At 45.0% G+C, this 25,643-nt stretch overlaps 1 protein-coding gene across 2 annotated transcripts in view; it reads left to right on the top strand.

Moving 5' to 3' along the window:
• Window positions 1–15,349, top strand: part of kif26aa (kinesin family member 26Aa) — a 119,790-nt gene extending 104,441 nt beyond the window's left edge. The window contains exons 9-13 of one of the 2 annotated variants that reach the window (XM_077219439.1): window positions 294–3,324; window positions 4,366–4,556; window positions 5,899–6,049; window positions 13,693–13,868; window positions 14,395–15,349. In XM_077219439.1, coding sequence (XP_077075554.1) covers window positions 294–3,324; window positions 4,366–4,556; window positions 5,899–6,049; window positions 13,693–13,868; window positions 14,395–14,400 — 3,555 coding nt within the window. In that variant the 3' untranslated portion in view covers window positions 14,401–15,349. Of the gene's footprint in view, window positions 1–293; window positions 3,325–4,365; window positions 4,557–5,898; window positions 6,050–13,692; window positions 13,926–14,394 lie in introns of those variants that run through there. The other variant, XM_077219438.1, reaches the window with a different exon arrangement.
• Window positions 15,350–25,643: the final 10,294 nt, after the last annotated feature.

Here is a 25,643-nt window from a genome sequence, read left to right as displayed (position 1 = left end):
CAGCATGTAACATTTCTCATCACACAGGCAATTTTCACCACAATTAAGCTGTTTTGACAGAATATATTAATATTTTATAGATCTAAAAAAAATCCTTTCCATGCCTAACCTGTGCATAGTATTGGCAACTTTTTTAGCTTCTTCTTTGCTGTGCACATTTAACTTTTGCTGAAATTAACATGTTTCATAAATGTTTCATAAACATGTTTCATAATCTTTGAATTTATTGCATGCTGTGAATTAACTGTTTGCAAAGATATAATGAAGTCAGTGTGTAATGTTATTCTGTTCAGTATGCATCAAGTTCCTCTGGAGGGGAGAGCTCCTGTGAAGAGGGACATATCAGACGAAGACCCTTCCACCCTCGGACTGTGGCTCTTGACCCAGACCACCCTGCAATGTTATCCAGTGATCCAGATTACTCTTCCAGCAGTGAGCACTCATGTGATACAGTGATCTATGTGGGGCCTGGTGGGGCCCCTATCTCTGACCGTGAACTCAGCGACAATGAAGGCCCTCCAGCATTTGTTCCTATCATTCCCTCCCTAAACAAGAAGCGTGTAAAAGAAGGACCGAAATCTGATGGGGACCACCTCAAATGCAACACTTTTGCAGAGTTACAAGAACGGCTTGAGTGTATTGATGGCAGTGAGAGCACATCTGTTTTCACCAGTGAAGAAAAAGGCCAACAGAGGGCCTCCAAAAGTGGAGCGGACAAAATGTCAGAAGGTGCTTCTGTATCATCCAGGACTGCCAAGTCCACTCTTCAAAAGCTTGCACACTTGCAACATGGAGCTGCATCTGAAATTAACACGACTTTAAGGCAAGATTCAGAGCCTGTTGTGAGAGAGAAAGTCTTTAGTAGAGGTCCTATACAAAAAACCCATGCCTCGTCCTCACAGAACATCTCAAAGACCTCAGTCCCTAATACAGAGTGTGGCTTAGCCACACGGACTCCTCCAGTGGGTATGAGCCAGCAAGCTCTAAGACAGGGAGAACAAAATGACTCCCCAATTACTGAAAGATTCCATCACCTCAGTAGAAGTCCTATAGAGGTGAGCCACCTACGTGCTACTTTGAGGAACAGGTGCCTTGATAGGGATGTTATAAGGACTACAGTTACACTGCAGCAGCCGGTGGAGCTCAATGGAGAGGATGAGCTGGTGTTTACAGTGGTTGAAGAGCTGCCTGCTGGCCTGGTTCCAGACAATGGGAGACCGTCCAGCATCATTAGCTTCAATAGCGACTGCTCTTTGCAGGCCCTGGCATCTCACTCACGACCTGTTAGCATTATCAGCAGCATAAACGATGAGTTTGATGCTTACACATGCCAGATAAACAGGTCCCAGCTGAACCAAGGTGCTGCTTCCAAGTCACAAGAGGAATCTTCAGATGGAAATGCCACTGCACACTCTTCAATCTGCAAGACAAATATTTGTACCCCAAGTAGTGATGAGACTGAAAGGAGCCTCTCATCAAAGGGAGTGCGCAAGGGACCGGTCAGCAGCTCTATGATGGAATTACCTGGTGGTTTACAAGTTGAGTCTTTCTCCCAGCAAAGAACAAATAGTTCATTGGGTGACAGTGGAATTTGCTTTTCAGAACAAGACTATGATTCTGCAACCGTTGACAAATTGTCCATATCAAAGTGCCCTCTTTCTCATGACAGTACCAAAGCATCCCTCTGTGGTCCAAAGTCAATGAAATCGAATAGACTCATGACTTCACAGTCTGCCCAGATCTCATATCTTTCTACACTCCCTAGGAAGAGCACCCAAATTGCATCTTCTAGCAAAAGCTACACCCATGAGCTACAACGCCAAGGTAGCAGAATAGACGAACAATGGAGCCACACTAGTAGTGGGATAACATCAGCCAGGAATTCTGAGTTTAGCTCTGTTGGTAAACCACCAAAAAATGTCATGAGTGGTATTCCATCTAGAAAGACAAGCGGGAATAGCAACAGTGTTCCTCGCCCTTCCAAAATGCATGTGTCATCCACATCTCAAAGGGTTGTGGATGGTTGTGAGAAGGCCAGTTTTATAAAAGGGGACCTAAGCAAGATGCCTCAGCTCAAGCGGGGGGCCACCACTCTCGGCATGGTTTCAGTGCCCCATAGCTCCTTTGAGATGAAATGGGGTAATGATGCCTCGCACACAACTGGTAGCCTGAAATTCTCATCCTTAGGAAAGAGAGCTAATGGACAGAAGGGGGGTATGCTCCCTAAGTCTGGAAGCATGTCACCCCCTGCTCCACCTGTTCGAAAGTCAAGCCTCGACCAGAAAACACGAATTTTGTTGTCTCCTAGTGCCTTAAAGTCTGTGGGTAGGGATGGAACAAGATTGTCTTCATCCAAAGCATCGGTTTATGAGGAGGACTTTGATGTGCGTGTTAGTGGGGAATCCTTTAGCTTTAAATCATCTAGCCTGAAGACAGCTTCTAGTCTCAGATCACATAGTGCTAAAGGAGACAATGGAAGGCATTTTGGTAGTCTTATGTCCCTTGAAAGGTTTGAGAGTTTAACCTCAGTGGGTTCCAAACCAGTAACCTCGAGGGAGAACATTAATGTCAGTATCAGTAGCACTGGCAAATCTGCTAAAATGGTTCCAAAACTTGGGACTCCCTGTTCCATATCTACACCAACTGCTACTTCTCCTCCATCTACTAGTGGAATTTGTAAGCTTGGACAGATAAAGGCCAGTATAACTCCTAGAGCCATTGTTGGGAGTGGCAACAAAGGAAAGTCCTTGTCAAGTACTGGTTCAAAGGCCCTTAGCTCATCCACCAAGTTCCTTGCCGTCACAGCTGCTCGGAACACTAGTCTACCTCCAACTGGAAAACCTCCAAATCGCTCTGTCACAGGCTCCAATGTTAAACAAGGAAGGGGCACTATTATGGGCACAAAGCAAGCGGTTCGTGCAGCTAACAGTCGGGTCAGTGAATTAGCAGTTGGTAGCTCCAAGAAAAACCTCAGGGGCTCTGACCAACCAGATGGTAACAATGATGCCCGAACTTCCAGCGAAATGCCATTGGCTGCTTGTTTACCCTCTCCGTACAGCAAAATTACTGCCCCTCGCCATCCACAGCGCTACAGTAGTGGCCACGGTAGTGACAACAGCAGTGTACTTAGTGGTGAACTGCCCCCTGCCATGGGGCGCACTGCACTTTTTTATCACAGTGGAGGCAGCAGTGGCTATGAGAGCATGATCAGGGACAGTGAAACCACAGGCAGTGCATCTTCTGCCCATGATTCCATGAGTGAGAGTGGAGTGTCCACATCAAGTCGAACAAAGGCCTCAAAATCTCCCAAAAAGAGATCTAATGGTAGGTTTTACTGTCAAGGCAATTGGGTTAATATTTACTGGTGATCAATTCAAGTTTAATTTATTAGATGGCTTTTGAAAGTTAGAATTGTGAGTCTCTGCAATTCAGTGTTTCTATAGTTAAGACGTTTAATGCATCTGTCCATTTAACTATCTAGACATTTGATACAGAGGACCACAAATTATTATTTTAACATTTTAAAATTTTCAACCTAAAAACAGTTTCACACAATTTTGATAGAATGTCTTTTACATTACGGTGATCCAGTATGATAGGACAATTGTATCCAAATTCTGTGATGTGCATTATACAGTTTGATATAACCTTATGCGCCAGAGAAACAAGCGTGCAGCCATCTTTAGAATATTGTCTTTGAACTTCCGTTTTTCGGTCGCTCTGTATATTTCTATGGCATTGCTGTCGAGGAGTAATAAGCTGGTGAAGTGGATTTACTTATTGTAAAGTTAACAATAGTTATCATGAGGATTGTAATGTTTAAAGCAGATATCTTAACAAATGTCAGTAGACCGGGAAGATTTTAAATCTGACCGAAAGACACACGACAACAAGTGCAGCGCTGAAAAGGGGCGGGGCTACATAAGGCCTATAAAAGATCAATGATGTTGCACAGTGTGCCATGGCTTTTTACCAAAGATACCACTGGGACAATACAGTACAGTCTGACAATCAACAATTGTAAAAGATCATAAACATAAACTGTGAGCCCACCTTAAACAAAATAAATTTTAGTTTAAATGTTGATTTCAAATCTGTATTTAAATACAGATACATAAATAATAATAAATAATCCCATCCCATCAGTCTATTAATTCATTTAGATTTATGAATCCGAGCTTACAAGTATATCTGGTGTTTAATATGCATTCATCCCATGCTGTAATCTGCAGTTACTCAAAAATCACTTTTGCTTTAAATGCTGTAACCTTTTGCAAGCCTCATGCATATTTAAAAGCATGCCCACAAAGTCTACTGTTCGTCTTTGGCCCACATGAAGAGCATTGCCCTGTGTGACCCCTCCAGGCCTGCAGCGACGGCGTCTGATTCCAGCTCCTCTGCCAGACACCTCTTCTCTGGGCAGGAAGGTTGGTGCAGCAGGCCAGTGGGTTGATTTACCCCCACTGGGGGGTACTATAAAGGAACCCTTTGAGATCAAAGTGTACGAGATTGATGATGTGGAACGACTTCAGAGACGGAAAGAAGGGTTGGCAGAGGTAAAATGCTATTTGTATGCTATTTGTATCTCATTCTGCTTTAATTCTAAAGTATATACTAAAAGTCTAGAGAAATAAAAAACTGTGAATGTTTTCAAGTATTTTATGTCATGCAATGCTAAGCCATTGGTTAAAAAATAACTATAAGTGTTATTATGAGGCTAATAGAAGTGTAGTAGATATGTCTCCTTTATCTAACTTTTTTAATTAATATTTATTTTTTGTAAAACAAAACTACAACGTGTCACAGTCCCAGAATGATGGAGTAAAATCAGTTTTTCATTTATGCTGAACTCAAAAGCATCAGAGCATTAGCAACAATTCTGATGTCTCTCTTACATCCTGTGACAAGTGCAGTTGTCAGGGATGAAACTTATCTCTGTGACAATTACTTATGTTGGCTAATTGATTTTAGATTGCACTGATAACTTTAGTTAGACTGGGATTACTGAGTGCTGTACTGGAAAAAGAAGTGTAAAGATTAGCAAAGGTCTTTTCAGAAAGAGGAAGAGATGGTGAGAGAGATAGGAGAGAGTGCATTGGGGAATGGTCATGGGTGTCTGTGATGAATGAGGTGTAGCTCCACAATCTGTGGCCCGCCTGATCGGTCTTTATGGCTCACTCCACACAGCGGGTCCATGGGTCATTAATTGTTTCTCTGTGAGTTTCTAACCCTGTTCACACAGTCAATTGTGTGGAGAAGACCAGAGGAAAATAAATTAACTCAGTCGAATAGTGCTCTGATTTATTTTCAATTAAGAAAAAAATCAAAGCTCGCATATTAGAGTTTGGCAGTTTGCTCATGAAGAATTAGGCTGTTCACCCTCTTGTTTTATGCGAATCTGTATGTGTTTGGGTTGGAGGTTGTATAACTGCTAGGTTTATTTATGTTTCGTGAAATTAAATCTTATTTTCTGTGGGCATACAGTAGTAACAACAGCTGGAATGAGTTTGAATCTGTAGTTCACGTAACTGAGATACTTGCAGAAAAGAAAAAGTTCTTAATTTGCTTTATAATGTCAATGACAGACTGCAGGAGGAATCAATCCTGTAATTCAACCTTTCAGTAACCAGTTCCTCTTGAACTTGATCTAACTTTTTAGTCCCTTAAGCAAACATGCATCTAAGTAACAGTGAGTGTTTAACCTGGATACTAATTTTATTTCCAGCTTTGCCCTAATTAATCTGACCAAAAGGCTGAGGACCTATATCCTCTGTACAGGTTAGCAAGCATTGAATCAATTCAGCTTAAGCCACTGCAATTTAAATCGGGCCGCTGAGGAGGGCCACACATAGTCTAGCAGGTGCTTGCACAACTTACACTGCTGTCCCACACTTGCAGGGTCTGCAGTACTTTAACGCCCGCCTTAGGATGCTGGAGAAGAGGCAGCAGGAGATCAGGGAGTTAAGAGCAAAGCACGAGAAGCTGAAAAAGGAGTTGGAGGACGCCAAGTCTCGTCTCATGCTAGACCCCAGCAAATGGATGGGAGAATGTAAGTTCCCAAGTGTATTATTGTATGTGTAAAGGCGGGGGTACACGGTGCGATTTTTGCTGTTTAACGAGCTTGCAGATGACGCGTGGAAATATGCTTGCATGGTCGCGGCTCGCAGCGTGTGAGAGGAATTACGAGCCGAGCACGTTACCTCCCGATTATTTTTAAACATGTTTAAAAAATTCGGGGAGTCGGCCGGTTCTCTTATGAGAGGTTCTCTCGTATTCGGTAAACTACGGGTAAAGTCGTCTTTTCCTCGAGATATTGAAGCCAAAAATTATCCTTAATTTTGCATTTATTGTCATGCAGTGCATCAGCCAGCAGACCTAGAGCAGGCAATCTTGCGTGCTCATTGGCTGCCATGCAGCAACTGCTGCAGCCTACCACTGAGCCTCGTCAGTGACGTCGCGCCCTCTACGCGTCACAGCCCGCCAAAATGGGGGTGGCTTAGTATATAAAAGCCAGGCTCAGAAGCTGCATCACGTATCCTTTTCTGTCCTTGCATTCTGTGAGTGTTCGCCGCTGCGACACTCAATCTCTCTCACTAAAAGAGCGCGAGCGTTTGCTTCAAAATGCCTCGCCTTTCCTGCGGCTCGTGCAGAGCCCCGCTCAGCGCAGGAGACCGCCATGTGATTTGCTGTCTCTGCCTGGGCCCGGATCACGCAGCCCTCGCCCTGGAATCGGGCAGCTGCGTGCACTGTGAAGCGCTTCTGTTGTCGACCCTGCGGGCTCGACTCAAAGCCTTTACCCCGGACGCTGTCACTCCACCCTCTGGACCGCGCAAGAATAAGAGGAACTGGTTTATCTCTCTCGATCTGAAAGATGCATACTTTCACATCCCGATAGTCCCCCGTCACAGGCCATTCTTGAGATTCGCCTTCGACAGTCGGGCATATCAATACACCGTCCTCCCGTTCGGCCTGTCCTTGGCACCCTGTACATTTACGAAGTGCATGGATGCGGCTCTCGCCCCCCTGAGAGTGAGGGGGCTGCGAAATTCTGAACTATTTGGACGATTGGCTGATTTTAGCACAGTCAGAGATAGAACTTTTCAATCTCAATGCTTTTCAGCCATCTGGAAAGCTTGGGCCTCACGGTCAACTGGACCAAGAGCTCATTGATGCCCAGTCAGTCAGTTTCCTTTCTAGGAATAGAACTGGACTCTATGGCTATGACGGCCCGCTTATCGACACAGCGCGCGCGCCGTGTTCGACACCTGGCCGCGTCTTTCCAGGAAGGCAGTGTCACACCTCTGAAGACATTCCAGAGGATGCTAGGCTGTATGGCATCAGCTGCGGCTGTGCTTCAGCTGGGCTTGCTGCGCATGCGCCCGCTACAACGCTGGCTGAACGCCCAAGTGCCTCACCAGGCTTGGGTTTCAGGCTACAGACGAATCAGAGTGAATCAGAGCTGCGTTTTGGCTCTGCAGCCCTGGTTAGCGGCCGACTGGTACTAGCGGGGAGTGACAATGGGGGCTGTCTCTCACCGAAAGGTCATCTCGACAGACGCCTCCAACTCAGGTTGGGGAGTTCCATATAAACTGTCTGGAAATTATAGCGGTCGAGAACGCGCTCAAACGCTTCCTCCCGTTCATTCAGGACCACCATGTGCTAGTCCGCTCGGACAACATGTCTATAGTGTCCTACATAAACCGTCAGGGTGGTGTCAGATCCAGAAGCCTCTGCCATCTGACAGAACGCCTTCTTGTATGGTCTTGGTGCCACCTGCGCTCGCTGAGAGCGGCGCATGTGCCAGGCCACTTGAACGACGGTCCAGACAAACTGTCCAGGAACCACGTTCCCCCAGGGGAATGGTCCCTGCACCCCCAGGCAGTCCAGTTATTGTGGCGCCTTTTCGGCAAAGCGAAAGTCGACCTGTTTGCGTCAAAAGACAACGCTCACTGCCCGCTGTTCTTTTCAAAGAACGAGGATGAGGCCCAAACCTGGCCCAGCCTCCCGCTTTATGCTTTCCCTCCGGTCACTCTGTTACCAAAGGTAATCAAGAGGATCAGGGAAATGCGTCACTCGGTGCTCCTTATAGCCCCGCACTGGGAGAATCAAACCTGGTTCCCGGAGTTGATGCGGGTGTCTCACACAACCCCTTGGCCGATTCCGGTGAGGAGAGATCTTCTCTTTCAAGCCCGCAACTCAATCTGGCATCCCCATCCAGAGCGCTGGCCTCTGCACGTATGGTTAATCAATGGATACCCGCTGTCCTGCCAGAAGGAGTGATGAACACGATTGCGCAATCCAGAGCTCTGCCAGCATCCGATAGTGAGGGTGATGTTAATCTCCTCTGCCCCGTCAGGGCGCTGAGGGCTTACATTACGCGCTCCGACTCTTTCAGGCGTTCGGAACAGCTCTTTGTCTCGTTTGGTGGGCGCACCAAGGGTCTCGCCGCCTCGAAACAGAGCCTGTCCAGATGGATAGTGGAAGCTATCACATCTGCTTATTAGTCTAAAGGTCTGCAATGCCCCTTGGGCATCAGTGCGCATTCCACCAGAGGCGTGGCCTCGTCGTGAGCTTGGTCCAGCGGAATTTCCATTCAAGACATTTGTGAGGTGGCAGGTTGGGCCTCTCCGTCCACATTTGTTAGGTTTTATAACCTGGAAGTTCCCGCCTTGCAGGCTAGACTTCTGTCAGTGTGAGTGGTGTGTTTGTCCTGCCCAAATTATAATGGGCAGGCTACTCTGACTACACGAGCGATTTTCGCTTCAGCTGATGAAACCAGTGATGCAGCTTCTGAGCCTGGATTTTATACGTTAAGCCACCCCCATTTTGGCGGACTGTGACGAGTAGAGGGCGCGACGCCATGCGAGAGGCTCAGTGGTAGGCTGCAGCATTTGCCGCACGGCAGCCAATGAGCACGCAAGATTGCCTGCTCTAGGTCTGCTGGCTGCTGCACTGCGTTGACAATAAATGCAAAATTAAGGATAATTTTTGGCTTCAATATCTTGAGAAAAGATGACTTTACTCGTAGCGTAAGTTAACTTACGCAATACTCGTTTCCTCTTCTAGATAGAACCGAGGTTACTTATGTAACCGAGAACGACATTCACCACCATGCTGTCCCCTATTACCAAATCATACACAACCCTGTCACAGGCTAGATCGATGGAACTATAGCTCAGTGGCAGCATTTTTTTTATTTAAATTTTTTTATTTAAAAAAAACCAAACAAACAAATAAAACTCAGTGGCACAAACTATACAGCGTGCGAATGCACACACACACAACATTGAAAGCTCCGGTCTCTGTGTTTAGCGCGAAAGCCGATGTGATTGCTGCCGGCTCAGGATAAAATTTGTGCAGGACGGTCGTGTCCAGCTGCTTTGACGCGATTATCAAGTTAACTGACTCGTAATGTGTGCAATATCTCACGACCTCCCAAGTGTCCGAACTCGCATCGTACGCCTACCTTAAAGGATTAGTTCACCTCAAAATGAATATTTCCTAATAATTTACTCACCCCAATGCCATCCAAGATATCAATGTCTCTCTTTCCTCAATGGAAGAGAAAATAAGTTTTTTGAGGAAAACATTTCTGTATTTTTTGATTGTTTTTTATGAAACAACCCCAAAATTATGACTTTATGAGAGGCCCCCTCCTTAAGGTATTATGGCAAATATATATTTTATGTATAAAGATATACATGTTGTTTTCTAAATGAAATTATTGTAGGGTATGGACCAATCAGACACACACTAATTATTCATTATATACAAAGGTTTATGAAACTCCAAAAACTAACAGCCCAAATGAACGAACACAAGGGCAGAAACAGTGTCATGTTACAGGGCATGATAAGGAGGTGATAAGGATTTTACGAATCTGAACGTTTTACGAGGAATGTGGCCACATGCACAAGAGAGAGATACAATGGGAACACAGAAACCCTCTTTAAATCAGACTTTGCTGCATTAATCATAGACTAACTGATCTATAAATGAACATGCATAAAACTGTGATGACTATTGTGACTATTATGTGACTGTGTGACTATTATGTATGGTATGTACCCTGGTATACCACCAACTAACGATCAATGTAACCTCACCTGTATCATGCCTCCTACCTAATTAATCCTCATTTAATGACTCACACTTTGATCTACATCACCTTCTTCTAGAATGCAGTGTGGATGTGTTATAGCTATCTGAGCATTAATGAAGGTATAACCATGCTTGAGACAAAGACTCGTAAATAAATTAAGAGCCACTTTCCCTCTCAGACATGTCACCGATCTTATTGGTCGAGCAGGCCAATCTCTCAACCAACTTCCACTTGACACTGCCGGAACCATCAACGACTTAAATTTTCAACAACTTCAAGAATTGTTCCCACTACAAATGCAAGTATTCAATTCAATGAAATGTGAAAATGAAATTCTGATGGTTCTTCTCATAGTCTCTTTTTCCGGTTTCCAATTTAATCCTATCACTAACCTATTTCTGTATTTCTGTATATATGTGTGTTTAGTTTATTTTTGTTTATGATTTAGTTATTAAAACTTATGCACTTTATGTATTTAGTTCTGATTTGCTTGCAATACGAAGTCCCTTTACGGTTTTTGTTCTTGCTACATGCTCAAAATGCTGTAAATGCTAAGAAATAATTATTCTTCTGTGGCCAGGGAAGATACCCTTTTCTTAGAATAAATTAATAATCAAAAGAGTTCGTTGGACGAACTGATTAATTGATTGTAATATTAATTTAGCCATGTCAAGTTAATCCAGTTAACTGACCCAAATATTCATAATTAATCATAACAAGTTATTATTGATTATTAATATTTCATATAGCTAAGTTCCTTACATTATTGAATTTTATGTTATGACTGCACTAAAACCAAAGCGAATTATTAAGATGTTATCTAGAGAATATTTACTTTGTATTAAGCTGGCCAGTCTTTTTTCAATCCACTTTTTTTCAAACTAGGGCTGAAAATTTAATAAAATGTGCAATAATTTCTGTTTTTAAAAAATAATGAACATGATGTATTTAAAATTGTATCTTTGATGCCTGACTTATGCAAATTTTCCGGTGACGTCTTTGTGGGCAGTTTTGATCCATGTTTGAAACCCACTTATTTATTTGACACTGAAGATAGTCAAGTATTACCATGGTGTGTTTACAATATGTGTGCTGTTCAATTCTGATGACAATTATCACAAACAAATGTGTGTACAAAAAAAGTGTGTACATTTAGTTTTTGTCACACTTTTGTTTTACTAAGCTTAGTGGTGTGGTATACATGAGCGACTCTCCATGTTCACACAATTCCACATCCTTTTAGCCAAAAGGACTTTCTTTTGACATTTTTACTGTGATGCTCTAGCATGAATCAATGACACGAATGATTCATTTTACCTTGCGTCCTAAACAACATGTGTTTCCCAGTAATGTGGTGTAGACTAATGGCTCCCTTTATGACTTTAATTTAAGTGTTTGAACTTAGTGCCAGTGGATTTACAAGAAAATGCTGAGGTAATGGTGTATTCACAGAAATGTCTTGAGCATTGACTACTTTGAATTGGTGGCTGAGACAATGTATTGCAAGGATGGATGACATTGGCTTTCCAGATTATTCTCCATAAACCTAACCTATAAAAAGTTTATTGAGGATTTTGTAGTTGTAATTCTCCTTTACTGTTGCTGCCTTCAATGCTTGAGCGGTGTCACTCGACACAACCAATCCCCAACAGTAAACTGATGCCCTGTTCTATATCTGATGTACTCCAAGCCCTCACAGTACTTCTGACACAAAGAACAAATAGATTTGCAACATTCACTTTGTCACATCCAGTGTAGACAGCCTTAAGTCTCTTGTAGCCAGACGTTCAGATTGACGACAGAAGGTCTGGACTCCATAGCAGTGTAACTTTCCTAGGCCAATAAGAGCTGTGCGTGTAAACGTCACACCCCTGATCACAACAGGCGCTCTAGCGACTGACGCTAAAGGCTGTGGTCTCTGCCTCCTTGTTAGAGTGCCCACCTCCCACGCCGGGGACCACAGTTCAAATCCCGCTCCGAGCGGATTGAGTAGGATCAGTTACAGCAGCTTTCTTTGACCAAGGACCATCCTGAGGCTGTGTAACTGACATGTCAAGCAACCAATCACAGTTCGCTTTGTTCAGCGTCATGTTTAGGGGCGCAAAATGTCTATGTCCTTACAATAACAGACTGGACTGTAAAATTCTTGGTAGTATTTTAAAGAGTCTATGGCTTGAAATTCACATACTGAAAACACAGCAATTAGCTGATCCTGATAAGCGTTTATTGTCACAGTTGTAAACACGACAGATATATTCTTCCACGAGAGGGCTTTGCCGTCAGCGGGCTTGTTTCCAGGCGGATCGTTAAAGAATGCAAAACACGTCTCCTGGAAATCCTGTAGAATTCAATCAATCAGATGAAGACTATGAAACTCCTGAACTGTTTCCAATTTTTTGTGCCCTATGCATGTTCAGCCAATGGTCCGTGGGTGTGATGTCTGAGGATGAAACTAGACAGCCTCAAGCTGTTGTAGACATGGTGTTAGCTGTAAGAACGAACTCTGAACTTTACTACATTTAACCTTCAGGTTAACAATAACTAGAATCACCATCGCATACTATTCAGCAAACAGTTTATTATTGTAATTCAAGATTTTCTCAAACAAATTCAGAGGCTTTCAGTATCAAATATGAATCATGTTATTAGTGTTGTTTACTGAGAATGAAAAAGAACATTGCCAGCAGCAAAAAGAAAAATGCTCTGCTGATTCTCTATCTTTGTTTTATTCTGTATTCATCCCTCAGTTTCAGTTATAAAAAAGAATTACAACTATTACAAAGGAGCAATACAAGAACCTTGATACTGCAAAGTATCCGTTTCTGCTTTGCTAGAAGACATACTTTTGTAAACAGAAATCACAGGACATATAAATAATAATGTAGAGAAAATGGCAGGCGCATGGAGAGAGAGTGTGTATATCCGTGCCTGTGTGTGTTCTTGAATCAATAAGGTATTATTTTTCTCTTTTGCAATCACTACCTGCCCACTGGCCAGGTGATGTTTACTATTCATCCGTGACTGCTGTCTTGGGTAAAGCTTTGATTGGGGCTGTCATGCTGTATAAATTAGCTCCTCTTCAGAACCCAGTAAAATGAGGATGGTGTTTCTGCAAGCCCATCTCCTACATCAAGCAACTATCACCTGCATAGATTTTTGTTTATGTCTTGAGAGATAAAACTATCAATCTTGGTGTGTCAGTGGGGATCCACAGTCACATCCTTATTGTGTCATACAATAATGTCGCTTCCTTGTGTATGTTTGATTTTTATATTTGTATTCATGTTTTAATTAGGGCTATCAATCGACTGGATTTAAAAGAAAATTAATTGATCACATTTTCCATGCAAATCAATACTTGCTGAGGAAAAACTCCTAAATAAAAATAATTTAAAACATTACATTAGTTATTGTGGCACAACGAGTAACTCATTGAATAAACGTTTCAAAAAGTGACAAAAACTCAGTATATTTATGTCCATATCGATCCATCCATCCATCCATCCATCCAAATTCACATCCTTAGTTTAATAATCTGAACGTTTCAAAATATTAACTTTGTAAACATTTTTCACCCTTTTTTTCTTTAGTTGATGTGGACCCTGATCTGGACCAGGAGTCGCAGACCTACCTGGAGGCTCTAGCTCAGGCCACAGGAGACCTGGAGTTTTGTGTCAACCTATGCAAGTCTCGTGTAATGATGGAGACCTGCTTCGATATCGCAGTGCCCGCGATACCAGGACAGAGTGGACAACAAGAAATGGAGGTGTAAGAGACAAAAAAACAGGACATTGTTTAGCTGCAAGTTGGGGGGGGGGGGGGGGGGGGGGGGGGGGGGGGGGGGGGGGGGGGGGGGGGGGTTGAGGCTGTCCTGCTTTGAGCAATGCAACAAGTGAAGGTATTGAACATGCATAGTTAATAACTCCCTGAAATGCTGAGAAACAAAGAGGCAGAATAGAATAAAAACAAGATTGTGTCCTGAGATCTTCATTAAAGTTACCAGGAAGTGCCTTAAACCAATAAAAATCCCAAGAACTATCTTTGTTTTATGATTGGTGCTAGCATTGAGACCAACTTTCCCAAGTACACTTTGAAAAACAAAGTTTTTTTGCAATGCAGTGCGGTGTATAGTGTATTTATAAGAGCTAAAGTGTGTAAAAATATAGTTTTAGGTAATAAACACAAAAAAGTTGAGAAAAAAACTCCCCATACTATTGCCTTTTCTAATATCTAAATTACCACGATTAGACCTGTTCGACTTTAACATGCAAAAATGTGCTTGCCCCTGACAGATGTGATGTCACTTGATTGGATAAAGATGCTGAAGCTGTGGCATTGTCGTCTATCTCATTTAGTTACAGTTGTTCTGCATAATGACTGACTCTCAGACCACATGTCATTTCCCCTGGATCCAGATCTTTAACTGATTAGTGCAGGTGGCAGATCAGAAATTAGAGCTCGTCTCAAACACTTCTCAGGACATCGAACCGAAGTGAGTTTTTGCTTTGTAATTTCAGTGTGTGCTGTATGCATCATACTGTAATGTATGCATGTGTCTGTTCTTCTCTGATCATGCAACATCCAGCATTAAGCTGGTTTCTTTTAACAAAACAAATCCACTGTATCTACCTGAACTTCAAAAGATTATGCCTTTCTTCGCTGAAAATGAACTTTGAATATACAAATGGCTATCGTCTGTTGACAACTTCACAGCACAGGACTTTCTCCTCACTGTGTCCAGTGATTTATCTTCAGCCTCTGATGTTTGATGATTTTTTTTGTCATGTTAATCCTCAAAGTGTCTCTGCAGAGAAGTGTGACTGCTGTTTCTCATAAAGAAACAAATAGAAGAGATTATTTGGATTTGCAAAAGTTTTTAAGTAGAATTTGTGGCTATTTTTTTACAAAGTTCTTTTTGTTGTTGTTGCTGTTGAATGCATCTTTATTTAAAAGAATGAAAAAAGACTCAGGCTTTTTTTTTCAAGTTGCTGCATGACATCTTTTATTTGTTCTTTGTAAAATTAATTAAATTTTTCTCTTTGCTTTATAAGTTAGTCTGTGATTTCTACTAATAGTTTACGTTTAACAGATTTGCCAAGCATTTAGACTTTTTCAATGTCTATGACATTTTATCAGTGTTCCTGCTTTATATTGTACAGTTTTTTATCCTTTTTAAAAATTATGTATAGACTCCTTAGTTTGCATTAACATGAAATTATGAATAAAAAGAATGTCTCATCTTTATAATTCTTTGTGCAATGTGGCTATATCATATGTCTACTGATTTATTTAAAAGTATTTTCTTTTGAAATATCGAGTTTTTTTTCCTGTTATAAAGTCCAGAGGTCATCACATTAAAATATTTTGCACAGGGAAATTAATTAATTATAAATGAATAACAAATTCTAACATTCTAACAAATTATGACTTTAAAAGTATCTGTGTTTCCACATTTCTTTGTTGCATTTTACCAAGTTATCTGTCTGAGCTCGTAATCATCAATTTTCAATAGGAAAATAAACACTAATGTTCAAATATTTGAGGCAAATAAGATTTTTTATTTTAAGAAATTAATTATTTTATGTAGCAAGGACACATCAAATTGACCAAAATTATAGCCTGGTTAAAACCAGACCCTTCTCAGTCATAATTGAGTTAACTTGCAGAGCAAATCTAAATTTGCCAGAAGTTCGTCTGGGTTTTCCCAGGCTACAAAAGTAACAGTAAAGACCCCAAAATTTTCTATTTCAAATAAATGCTGTTCTTTTGAACTTTCCATTCATCAAAGAATCCTGGGAAAATGTTTTATCACTGTTTCCTCAAAATTATTAAGCAGCCACTTCGTTTACATGGACTCTAATAATCCGTTTGTAATCAGACTATTAGCACAGTCGGTATAAAAAAGTCATTTTTAACCACGTCAGTCAGAATGATTTTATTTTTGATTATATTACTTCCAAATTTTATTTTGGATTGTAAGGGATGATTTTCCTTTTCTAATCTGTTCGATAGTACATATAAACACTATCTGATTTTTTAAACAAAGGAAAGATGCGAGGGAAAGGTTGATGATAAAACTACTGTTCCCTTTAGTTGTCACTCCGAGTTACGTAGGATGACGACGAATGGGGTTTCGCTTAGAAAGCCTATCAACTTCGAGTATTACAAAACGAGCCAATGGCAAAGAAATGCCATGGGTCTGCGGAATTTGCATGGCGTAACTCCGCCCCACCTCGTGGGTATAAAAGGAGGAAGCCGGCAACATGCAGATATGTTTTCGCTTCGGAGCCAAGTGTATGCTTCTCTCCACAAGCCATCTCTGAATTGTCAGCTTCACAAACGAGTACCTCGAGTGTTGGTGTGACGGCGATCTACAGCGAGAGCGTGCTTCCTGCTGATCTGTTGCAGTGGTCTGCCAGTCGGTGCGTTTCTCCCCGGGTGCTTCAACACTTGAATTTTCTCTCACTAAAAGAGCTTACACGTGGCACGTCTTTTTAAAGATGTCCCGCCCGTGTACTTCTAGTTGCGGCAGATTGGTATCGGACTCTGATGGGCACGAGTGTTGCATAGTATGTTTGGGCATTGATCATGCTAGAGCAGCGCTTGTGGATGACTCATGTTCTCTCTGTGGGAACATGACCATCGCGTCATTACGGTCGAGACTCCGTGAACTCGCAAGAGTGAGAGTTCCCTCATCCACCCCCCGTCCTGCGGCTGGTAGCCAGGGTGACCTGAGGGTTACGGTCTAGAACAAGGCACCGACTATGTGTCCGCGACCCCAGCCCCCCTCTTCAATGACGGTGCCCGCTAGTGAACTGCTGATTCCCGCGGGTCTACCCTCTGGTGGCCCGCGTGTTTCAGTTGAAGCTACAGAGGAAGATGCCATGTCTGTTGCAGCATCACTAGGTGGGTTTGAGTCTTCTGGAAGTGAGGGCTCGTCACAGCTGCCACCTTCCGGTGTGCATACGGCTGTGCTCGAGTCTGATCCGGAGATGACGGCCATGCTTTCCCAGGCAGCCGCGAGCATCGGACTTGAGTGGAGGCCTCCAGCCTGTCCCGAGCGCTCGCGGCTTGACGATTGGTTTTTGGGTAAGGCCGCCGACACTCGTCCTCGGCAAACCCCAATACCTTTCTTCCCGGATGTGCATGATGAGATCTCGAAGTCCTGGAAGACCCCCCTGTCTTCTCGGGACCGCTCGCTGGTCTCATCCACCTTTCCTCCCCTCGATGAGGCAGCTGCCCGTGGGTACACTGGGCTTCCCCCGGTTGAACGCTCTGTTGCCATGCAACTATGTCCTCAGAGTGCTTCTTCTCGGGGCGAGCCTAAGCACCCATCCAAAGCCTGTAGATTTTCGTCGACCCTGGTGGCGAAGTCTTACAGAGCGGCGGGACAGGCAGCTGCTTCACTGCAAGCTATGGCCACTCAGCAGGTCTACCAGGCCCAGATGCTCAGAGACATGCACGAGGGTAGGACAAACCCAGGGCTCTTTGATGAGCTGCGCGCCGTGACGACCTTGCTCTCCGGTCGACGAAGGTTACCACGCGCTCCCTGGGTTTGGTGATGTCCACAGCTGTGGTCCAGGAGAGACATCTGTGGCTGAACCTGGCTGACATGCGGGACGCCGAGCGGACCCGTCTGCTTAACGCCCCCTTGTCCCAGGCCGGCCTCTTCGGCGGTGCAGTTGAAGACTTTGCCCAACAGTTTTCAACTGCCCAGAAACAGGCCGAGGCCTTCAGACACATTCTGCCCCGCTGGCCCGCTGCTGCCTCCACCCAGCCGGCCGGGCAGACGCCTCGACCTGTTTCCCGCCGAGGGCGCCCTCCTGCGGCTCCCGCCCCTCCCGCCCGGACCACGCAGCAGCCTCCAGCCAGGGCCGGTCGCGGAGGAAGCCATAAGAAGGCGCCACAGCCCTCTCCTGCCCCGCCCCCCGCTCAACGCCGGGCCAAGCGGCGCTCCTGAGACGGGCTGCTCAGGGATGATGGTTGTTTCTCAGGAGGTGGTAGCAGGACCACTCCTTCCCCCGGTGGAGGGCCGGGGGAGAATCTTTTGTTCTCCACTCCCCGCTGCTCACCCACGGGTGGGCAGCACCCTAATGTGGTTAAAAACAGAAACAATCCCCTGTTCCATGAGCTCACAGAGTTCTCGGGCGACACAGAGCGCCGCCCACAAGCCGTGCTCTCCTCGCCCCCCTCTGTCCCAGAGGCGGTTGACACGGCGTGCCGTCCACGGACCGCTTCGCCCCTGTCCCCCTCTGTCGCCAGACCCCTGGCAGAGCAGGCCCCCGCGGGACGACCACCCTGGTCCTCACCTGGCCCCCTCTGCCATGGCGCGGTTGCTAACTGTGCCCCCACACCGGCCGCTATGCCGTCCACGTCTGGGCCAGTTACTCCGCTGCGCTGCCCCTCCGGGGGGACACCTGTTGTTCTCATGATCCCGCTGGTTCAGTTCCTGGGAGCCTGGCTAGAGCTTCCCCGTCTGTCACGCTGGATTGCGCGGACCGTCAGGCTCGGCTATGCGATTCATTTCGCACGGTCTCCTCCCCGCTTGAGGAGAGTCCGCTCCACTTTGGTCGGTGGCAATGCCCCTATCATGAGTGCAGAGATTGCCACCCTGCTGGCGAAGGGTGCAATCGAGACTGTCCCTCCAGCCGAGATGAGGTCCGGCTTCTACAGCCCCTACTTCATTGTCCCCAAGAAAACCGGTGGGTTACGGCCAATCTTGGACTTGCGCGTGCTGAACCGCTCCCTTCACAGGATGCCGTTCAAGATGCTCACCGCCAAACGCGTTTTCGAATGCATACGGCCCCAGGATTTGTTTGCAACGATCGACCTGAAGGACGCCTACTTTCATGTCTCCATTCTTCCTCGAGACAGACCGTTCCTCCGGTTTGCTTTCAAGGGGCAGGCATACCAGTACGGGGTTCTCCCTTTCGGGCTAGCCCTGTCTCCTCACATCTTCACGAAGGTCGTCGAGGCTGCCCTTGTTCCCCTTCGGGAACTCGGGGGTTGCATCCTGAGTTATATCGCCGACTGGCTGATCCTAGCTCACTCTCGAGATCAGGTTTGCGAACACAGGGACCTAGTGCTTCGGCACCTAGCTCGTCTGGGCCTTTCGGGTCAACTGGGAGAAGAGCAAACTTTGCCCTGTGCAGAGGATCTCTTTTCTCGGTATGGACATCGACACGGTCGCCATGTCCGCGCAGCTTACGAGTGAGCGCACGCAGTCACTGCTGACTTGCCTGAGACAATTCGAGGGCAGGAGTGCGGTTCCACTGAAACTCTTTCAGAGGCTCCTGGGGCATATGGCATCTGCAGCCGCGGTCACGCCGCTCGGATTGCTTCATATGAGACCGCTTCAGCTTTGGCTTCGCGACCGAGTCCCGAGGTGGGCATGGCAACACGGCACACTCCGAGTACCAGTTACTCCGACCTGCCGTCAGTTCTTCACCCCGTGGTCGAAGTTTTCTCAGGGCAGGTGTCCCCCTGGAACGAGCTTCCCGGGATGTTGTTGTCTCAACAGATGCCTCCACCACGGGCTGGGGCGCCATGTGCAATGGACATGCTGCTGCGGGCTCCTGGACAGGACCCCAGCGGCTATGGCATGTCAATTGCCTCGAGTTGTTGGTAGTACGCCTTGCCCTGCACCGCTTCCGGGCGTTGCTCAGGGGTCAACACGTACTAGTCCGTTCAGACAATACCGCCACTGTAGCGTACATCAACCGTCAAGGTGGTCTACGCTCCCGCCGTATGTCACAACTCGCTCGCCACCTCCTCCTATGGAGTCAGAAGCATCTGAGGTCGCTTCGAGCCATCTTCATTCCCGGAGCGGTGAACTGTGCAGCCGACGAGCTCTCACGGCTTCAGCCATTCCTTGGAGAATGTCGACTCCATCCCCAGTTGGTTCAGCTGATTTGGGACCAGTTCGGGGACGCACAGATAGATCTGTTTGTCTCTCACGACTCGACCCATTGCGCCCAGTTTTATTCCCTGACCGAGGGCACGCTCGGCACGGATGCTATGGCGCACAGCTGGCCGCAGGGCCGCAAGTATGCGTTTCCCCCAGTGAGCCTTCTTGCGCAGACCTTGCGCAAGGTCAGGGAGGACGAGGAGCAGGTCATTCTGGTTGCCCCTTACTGGCCCAACTGGACCTGGTTCCGCGAACTAGTACTCCTCGCGACAGCACCTCCCTAGCCGATCCCTCTGTGGAAGAACCTTCTTTCTCAGGGACGGTGCACCCTATGGCACCCTCGTCCCAATCTCTGGAACCTCCACGTGTGGCTCCTGGATGGGACGAGAAAGGTTTGAGTACCCTACCACCAGCCGTGGTGGCTACCATCACTTCCGCTAGGGCGTCGTCCACGAGACACGTCTATGCGTTGAAGTGGAACCTCTTCTTCAGCTGGTGCTCTTCTCACCGAGAAGACCCCCGGAGATGCTAGATCAGCATTGTGCTTTCCTTCCTTCAACAGGGGTTGGAGCGAAGGCTGACTCCCTCCACCCTGAAGGTCTATGTTGCCGCCATTGCCGCACACCATGACCTCATCGAAGGTAAGTCGGTGGGGAAGCACGACCTGGTCATCAGGTTCCTGAGAGGAGCGAGGAGACTAAATCCACCTCGCCCTCCTCTCGTTCCCTCTTGGAACCTCTCAGTGGTTCTAACTGCCCTGAAGAGTGCTCCATTTGAGCACCTGCAATTAGTCGAGCTTAAATTCCTGTCTATGAAGACAGCGCTCCTGGTTGCATTGGCCTCCATCAAGAGGGTAGGGGACCTGCACGCATTCTCCGTTGACGAAGCGTGCCTGGAATTCGGGCCGGCTTACTCTCACGTGATCCTGAGACCCTGGCCTGGATACGTGCCCAAGGTTCATACCACTCCCTTCCAGGACCAGGTGGAGAACCTGCAAGCGCTGCCCCTGGAGGAGGCAGACCCAGCCTTGGCACTGCTCTGTCCAGTACGCGCTCTCCGCGCCTATGTAGACAGAACGCAGTGTTTCAGGACCTCAGACCAGCTCTTTGTCTGTTATGGTTGGAAGCTGAAGGGAAAGGCTCTCTCCAAGCAAAGGTTGTCTCACTGGATAGTGGACGCCATTGCTTTGGCATACCAGCAGCAAGGTCGACCGTGCCCCCCTTGGTGTGACTGCCCACTCCACCCGGAGTGTGGCGTCCTCTTGGGCTCTAGCGCATGGCGCCTCGCTAACAGACATCTGCAGAGCTGCAGGCTGGGCGACACTTAACACATTCGCCAGATTCTATAATCTCCGAGTGGAGCCTGTGTCCTCTCATGTACTCGCCTCAACCAGCTAGTACCGGACCCGCTCAGGTGTCTTCGCTTGCTCGCCATTCTACTCCACGGACTGGATACGTGCGATATTCTCCTCAGGTTAGCTTCCCCGAAAGCCCTGAGCTCCTCCAGCACTCTTGACGTCAGCGCCAGTGTCTATTGCCTGCGCGTCGGCTAGGTGCCTCCCGTGTGCATGGTCCCTCCTCTGAGCAACCCCCACATGTGTATTTCCACCGTAAGCCTCTCTGAGCATGTGTCTTTCCCTCGGCAAGCCACCTTGCCAGCCCTGGGGTTGAAATATTCCACCTGCGGCTGGACACCCCAGTGTTTTCCATATGCTTCCTTCGGGTCATATGTGTATTCTCTAAGCCCCCCCCCCACCCTCCGAGTTGGCATTAATTGCATACTTCCCCTAAGGTGGGATATGCTTCTCAGTGTACCTTGGTATTCCTGTGATAAATGGAGTCCTTCGTCCAGTCTTGACAGGGATCTCGATTTACACAGGGCACTGGCAGACAGCTGAGAAGGTGGCGTGGTTAGACTGGTATCCCCATTCGTCGTCATCCGACGTAACTCGGAGTGACAACGAAAGGAACGCCTATGGTTACGTATGTAACCCTCGTTCCCTGAGTAGGGAACGGAGACGTTACGTCTGCCTGCCACTTTCCGCTGTACCGCGGGGATCGCCTGAGCTCAGTCTTGGCTCCTCAGCGAAGAAACATATCTGCATGTTGACGGCTTCCTCCTTTTATACCCACGAGGTGGGGCGGAGTTACGCCATGCAAATTCCGCAGACCCATGGAATTTCTTTGCCATTGGCTCGTTTTGTAATACTCGAAGTTGATAGGCTTTCTAAGCGAAACCCCATTCGTCGTCATCCGGCGTAACGTCTCCGTTCCCTACTCAGGGAACGAGGGTTACATACGTAACCATAGATGTTTTTAACACTGATAATAATACAAATATTGACAGTAATAATTATGTTTCAAGAGCACCAAATCAGCATATTATATGATTTCTGAAGGATCATGTGACACTGGAGACCGGAGTAATGATGCTGAAAATTCAGCTTGGCCATCACAGGAATAAAGTAACTTTTTTCTATTTCAATATATTTGAAAATTTATTTTAAATGTCTATAATATTACACAATATGAGTGAAATTTTTACTCTATTTTTAATCAAATAAATGCAGCCTTTGTGAGCATAAGAGAGTTCTTTCATAAAACTCTTTTGAATGGTAGCATATAATGTAATGTGTCCATATGTAACACTGTACAATTCACCAGTCAGATGAAAAAGATCACATCTTCCCCTGATCATTCCATATTTGCTAGAGAAGAGACTGTTTAAAGTAATGATGGCTTGACATTAAAGTAGTGGTTCACTGTGGACTTGTTACTGGTCACAAGAGGGCAGGTGAAGAGATGCTCCTACACAGATGGCTGGAGCCAAAACAAATTTGAGAATTTAATCATACCACAGATTGAGCTCCGTCAGGTTTTCAGCACTATAAATGATGGTATACTGGGTCTAGTGATTAATTTATGCTCTCGGGCAATGTGAGTCTACAGAATATCATTAGCCACGCCAAAGAGACCTGATAGCTTTAAAGGCCAACAGGGTAAATTCCCTTTATGAGTAATTCCATCGCCGGGTTATTCCACCTGCTCTCTCCTGTTCTCCTCAGCAGATGGTCTCATCAAATGGATCGCAATGTTTTAATCAGTCTCTCTGAAGACATCTAGTCATTTATGTCATAATGTGTCACTGAGAGTCACCAAGTGACCCTGTCAAATTGGCTGACTAGGAACACGCAGAATCTGTTCCCGCGGAAATCTCAGGAGAATTTGATCACCCATCATTCCTAAAGTTCTACACATCCCCCAATCGTTGGTCTCCTACAGTGAGAACCTTCTATGCATGTCTTTCTGTATCTGCCTCTCTCTGTTCATTACATACATGGATGGGGGAAGGCATGTTCAAAAGCAGACAGTCCAACCCCCAGGCTCTGAATGTGATTGAGTTCTCTGACACCCTCTGAATATGTGCAACAGAAACGGACAAAATGGAGGTGGAGTCCGTGCTATTTCAATTCCATCCTCAGTCACAGTGCTACTTCTTGCATTTATATTGAAAACTACCATAAATGGGAAAATGCATAACAGAATGCATGAAAAATCAGGACAACGGAGATATAAACCACACCAACCATAACCAAGTGTGCATAAACTGATATTAATGCACTGAATAATAAAAAAGCCAATGTACAAACAACAAACCCATAGTTTATTCTAACTATTTTGGCTCAACTGGATTTTAATTCTGCTGTTTTTATGTAATGTGAAGAAATTATATTTATTATAATAATTTCCACAAGCAAATAACCATTGTTTTGTCTGGGTTTTGTTTTTTTGTGTATTGTTTTGCATTTTAATGTTGCTTATATTTCCTGCATGCATTTTTATTTTGGACAGCAAGAATGCTTGTTCTCAAAGCATTGCCTTCTATGATGATTGAGTTTGCCTTGACACCTTGATTGGGGAGCTGAAGCAGTGAACCAAGCAATGGGAAGTCATTTGCAATGAACAAGGCTTATTTCCTGCAGTGACAGTACAAACTATGTGATTATGCATGGGTGAATACAGTTTGATTGGCACATAGCGGTGACAGGGTGAGGTATCTTTCTTTTACTGGCACATTGAAATGTAAGGGTGAATAGTAGTGGGGTTAATTGCTCCTTGTTGTAAGGAGCCAATGTGCCGCCTGTCACGCCTATTGCATTAAACCCATCAGAAGCAGCATGTGCCTATCAAATGCTTGGCAACAGTTGATGTGACTCCCATTTAAGAGTAGCCTTGCCTAGCCTGCGGTAATAGTTTTTAAATTCATTTTTAGTTGAAGTGTAGACTGGGCTCGGATATTTCCATTCTTTGTACATGTATGCCACTTTGTGCAATAAGAGACCTTTTGGGGTGCCAGCTATACGGTGTAAAATGGGCTACTTTTGGAGCACCCTGCAAAAGAACCATATTGTACAAACAATAAACTTAAAAAATCTCACTGTCAGAAAGGTAGATTACATGATGCATCTAGATCACAGAAAGCTGTTTTTGCCTTTACATTTTGAAATAGATATTTTCTCATCCCGGGAGAGGAGACTATATATCATTTTTACTGTTTGACGTGCCTTGCCAGCTCAGATGAAATGTGTTTATTGACTCATTTCAGTGCAAATTAGCCTTTGCTCTGAAGACTGCCTGGAGCGATCTATTTTGTTTTCCCTTCCTCAGAGTACTTGTGCAGATTCCCTTTAAGTTTAATCTTAATTAAACTTTGTCATATGACAACTGCCAAACTGTTCGTGTCAATTAGCTGTCAGCTGCTTTAGTGTTACAGTTCGTTCAGGTCAAGATCTGACGGAAATGATCAGCTTATCTGAACATGCACGACAATAAGAGCTTGTGTTGCTTCAATGCAAATACAGGCAACAGGCAAGCATGACAGAAAAGTTCCCACTCTTCATACCCGTACAAGCCCATTTATTTGATAAAAAATACAGTAAAAAAAGAAAAACGTAATAGTGTGTTGCATTACTTTTTTGATTACTTTCTTATATGCTGTGCTCAAGGAAAATTTATTTTAATTGTCGATTGTGCTGCTTAATATTTTTTGTGGAAGTCATGATATATATATTCAATATTCTGTGATGAATCTTACAGTTAAAAAGAACAGCATTTGTATGAAATATAGTATTTAAGTAAAAAAGCAGCAGCACATATCATCTGCTATGAGTGTCATCCACACAAATGTATCATTATATTTAATTTTTCTTATACTTTAGAACTTTAAAAAGTTCTGAAATCATAAATAGCAACAAAAAACAAAGCAAAAGAACAGTTCAATAATATGTGTATACATACTCCTATTTGGGAATCACTCTGAGATAAATAATTTACAGAGCTCCTCATTTTATTTTTATTTTATTATGAACTCTAAATTAAAACAAAGAGCTGCATTTCAGAAGCACAAACATCTATGTTAGAATCAATATGCATAGTGAACAGCTTTGATTTTGCTTTCCTTCACCCTTTGCTGTAAAATGAAGATAGGCTTTTGAGTTTGCAGTTTTAAATCCACGGACGATTCCCACATTGAGCCATTTCTTGTTCCAGCCCATTTACCATGATAATGTCTTTCGTATTGGAATGGAAAAAGCTGCTCTCACATTGAAGCCCACTGGGGTCCTCAAGGAATAAA

Source organism: Siphateles boraxobius, unplaced genomic scaffold (genome assembly GCF_051911475.1).
Source record: "Siphateles boraxobius isolate OS27281-9 unplaced genomic scaffold, OSU_SipBor_1 8, whole genome shotgun sequence".
NCBI lineage: Eukaryota > Metazoa > Chordata > Actinopteri > Cypriniformes > Leuciscidae > Siphateles > Siphateles boraxobius.
Note: the sequence above shows the minus strand (reverse complement) of the source record. Positions and strands in the feature narration are given on the sequence as shown.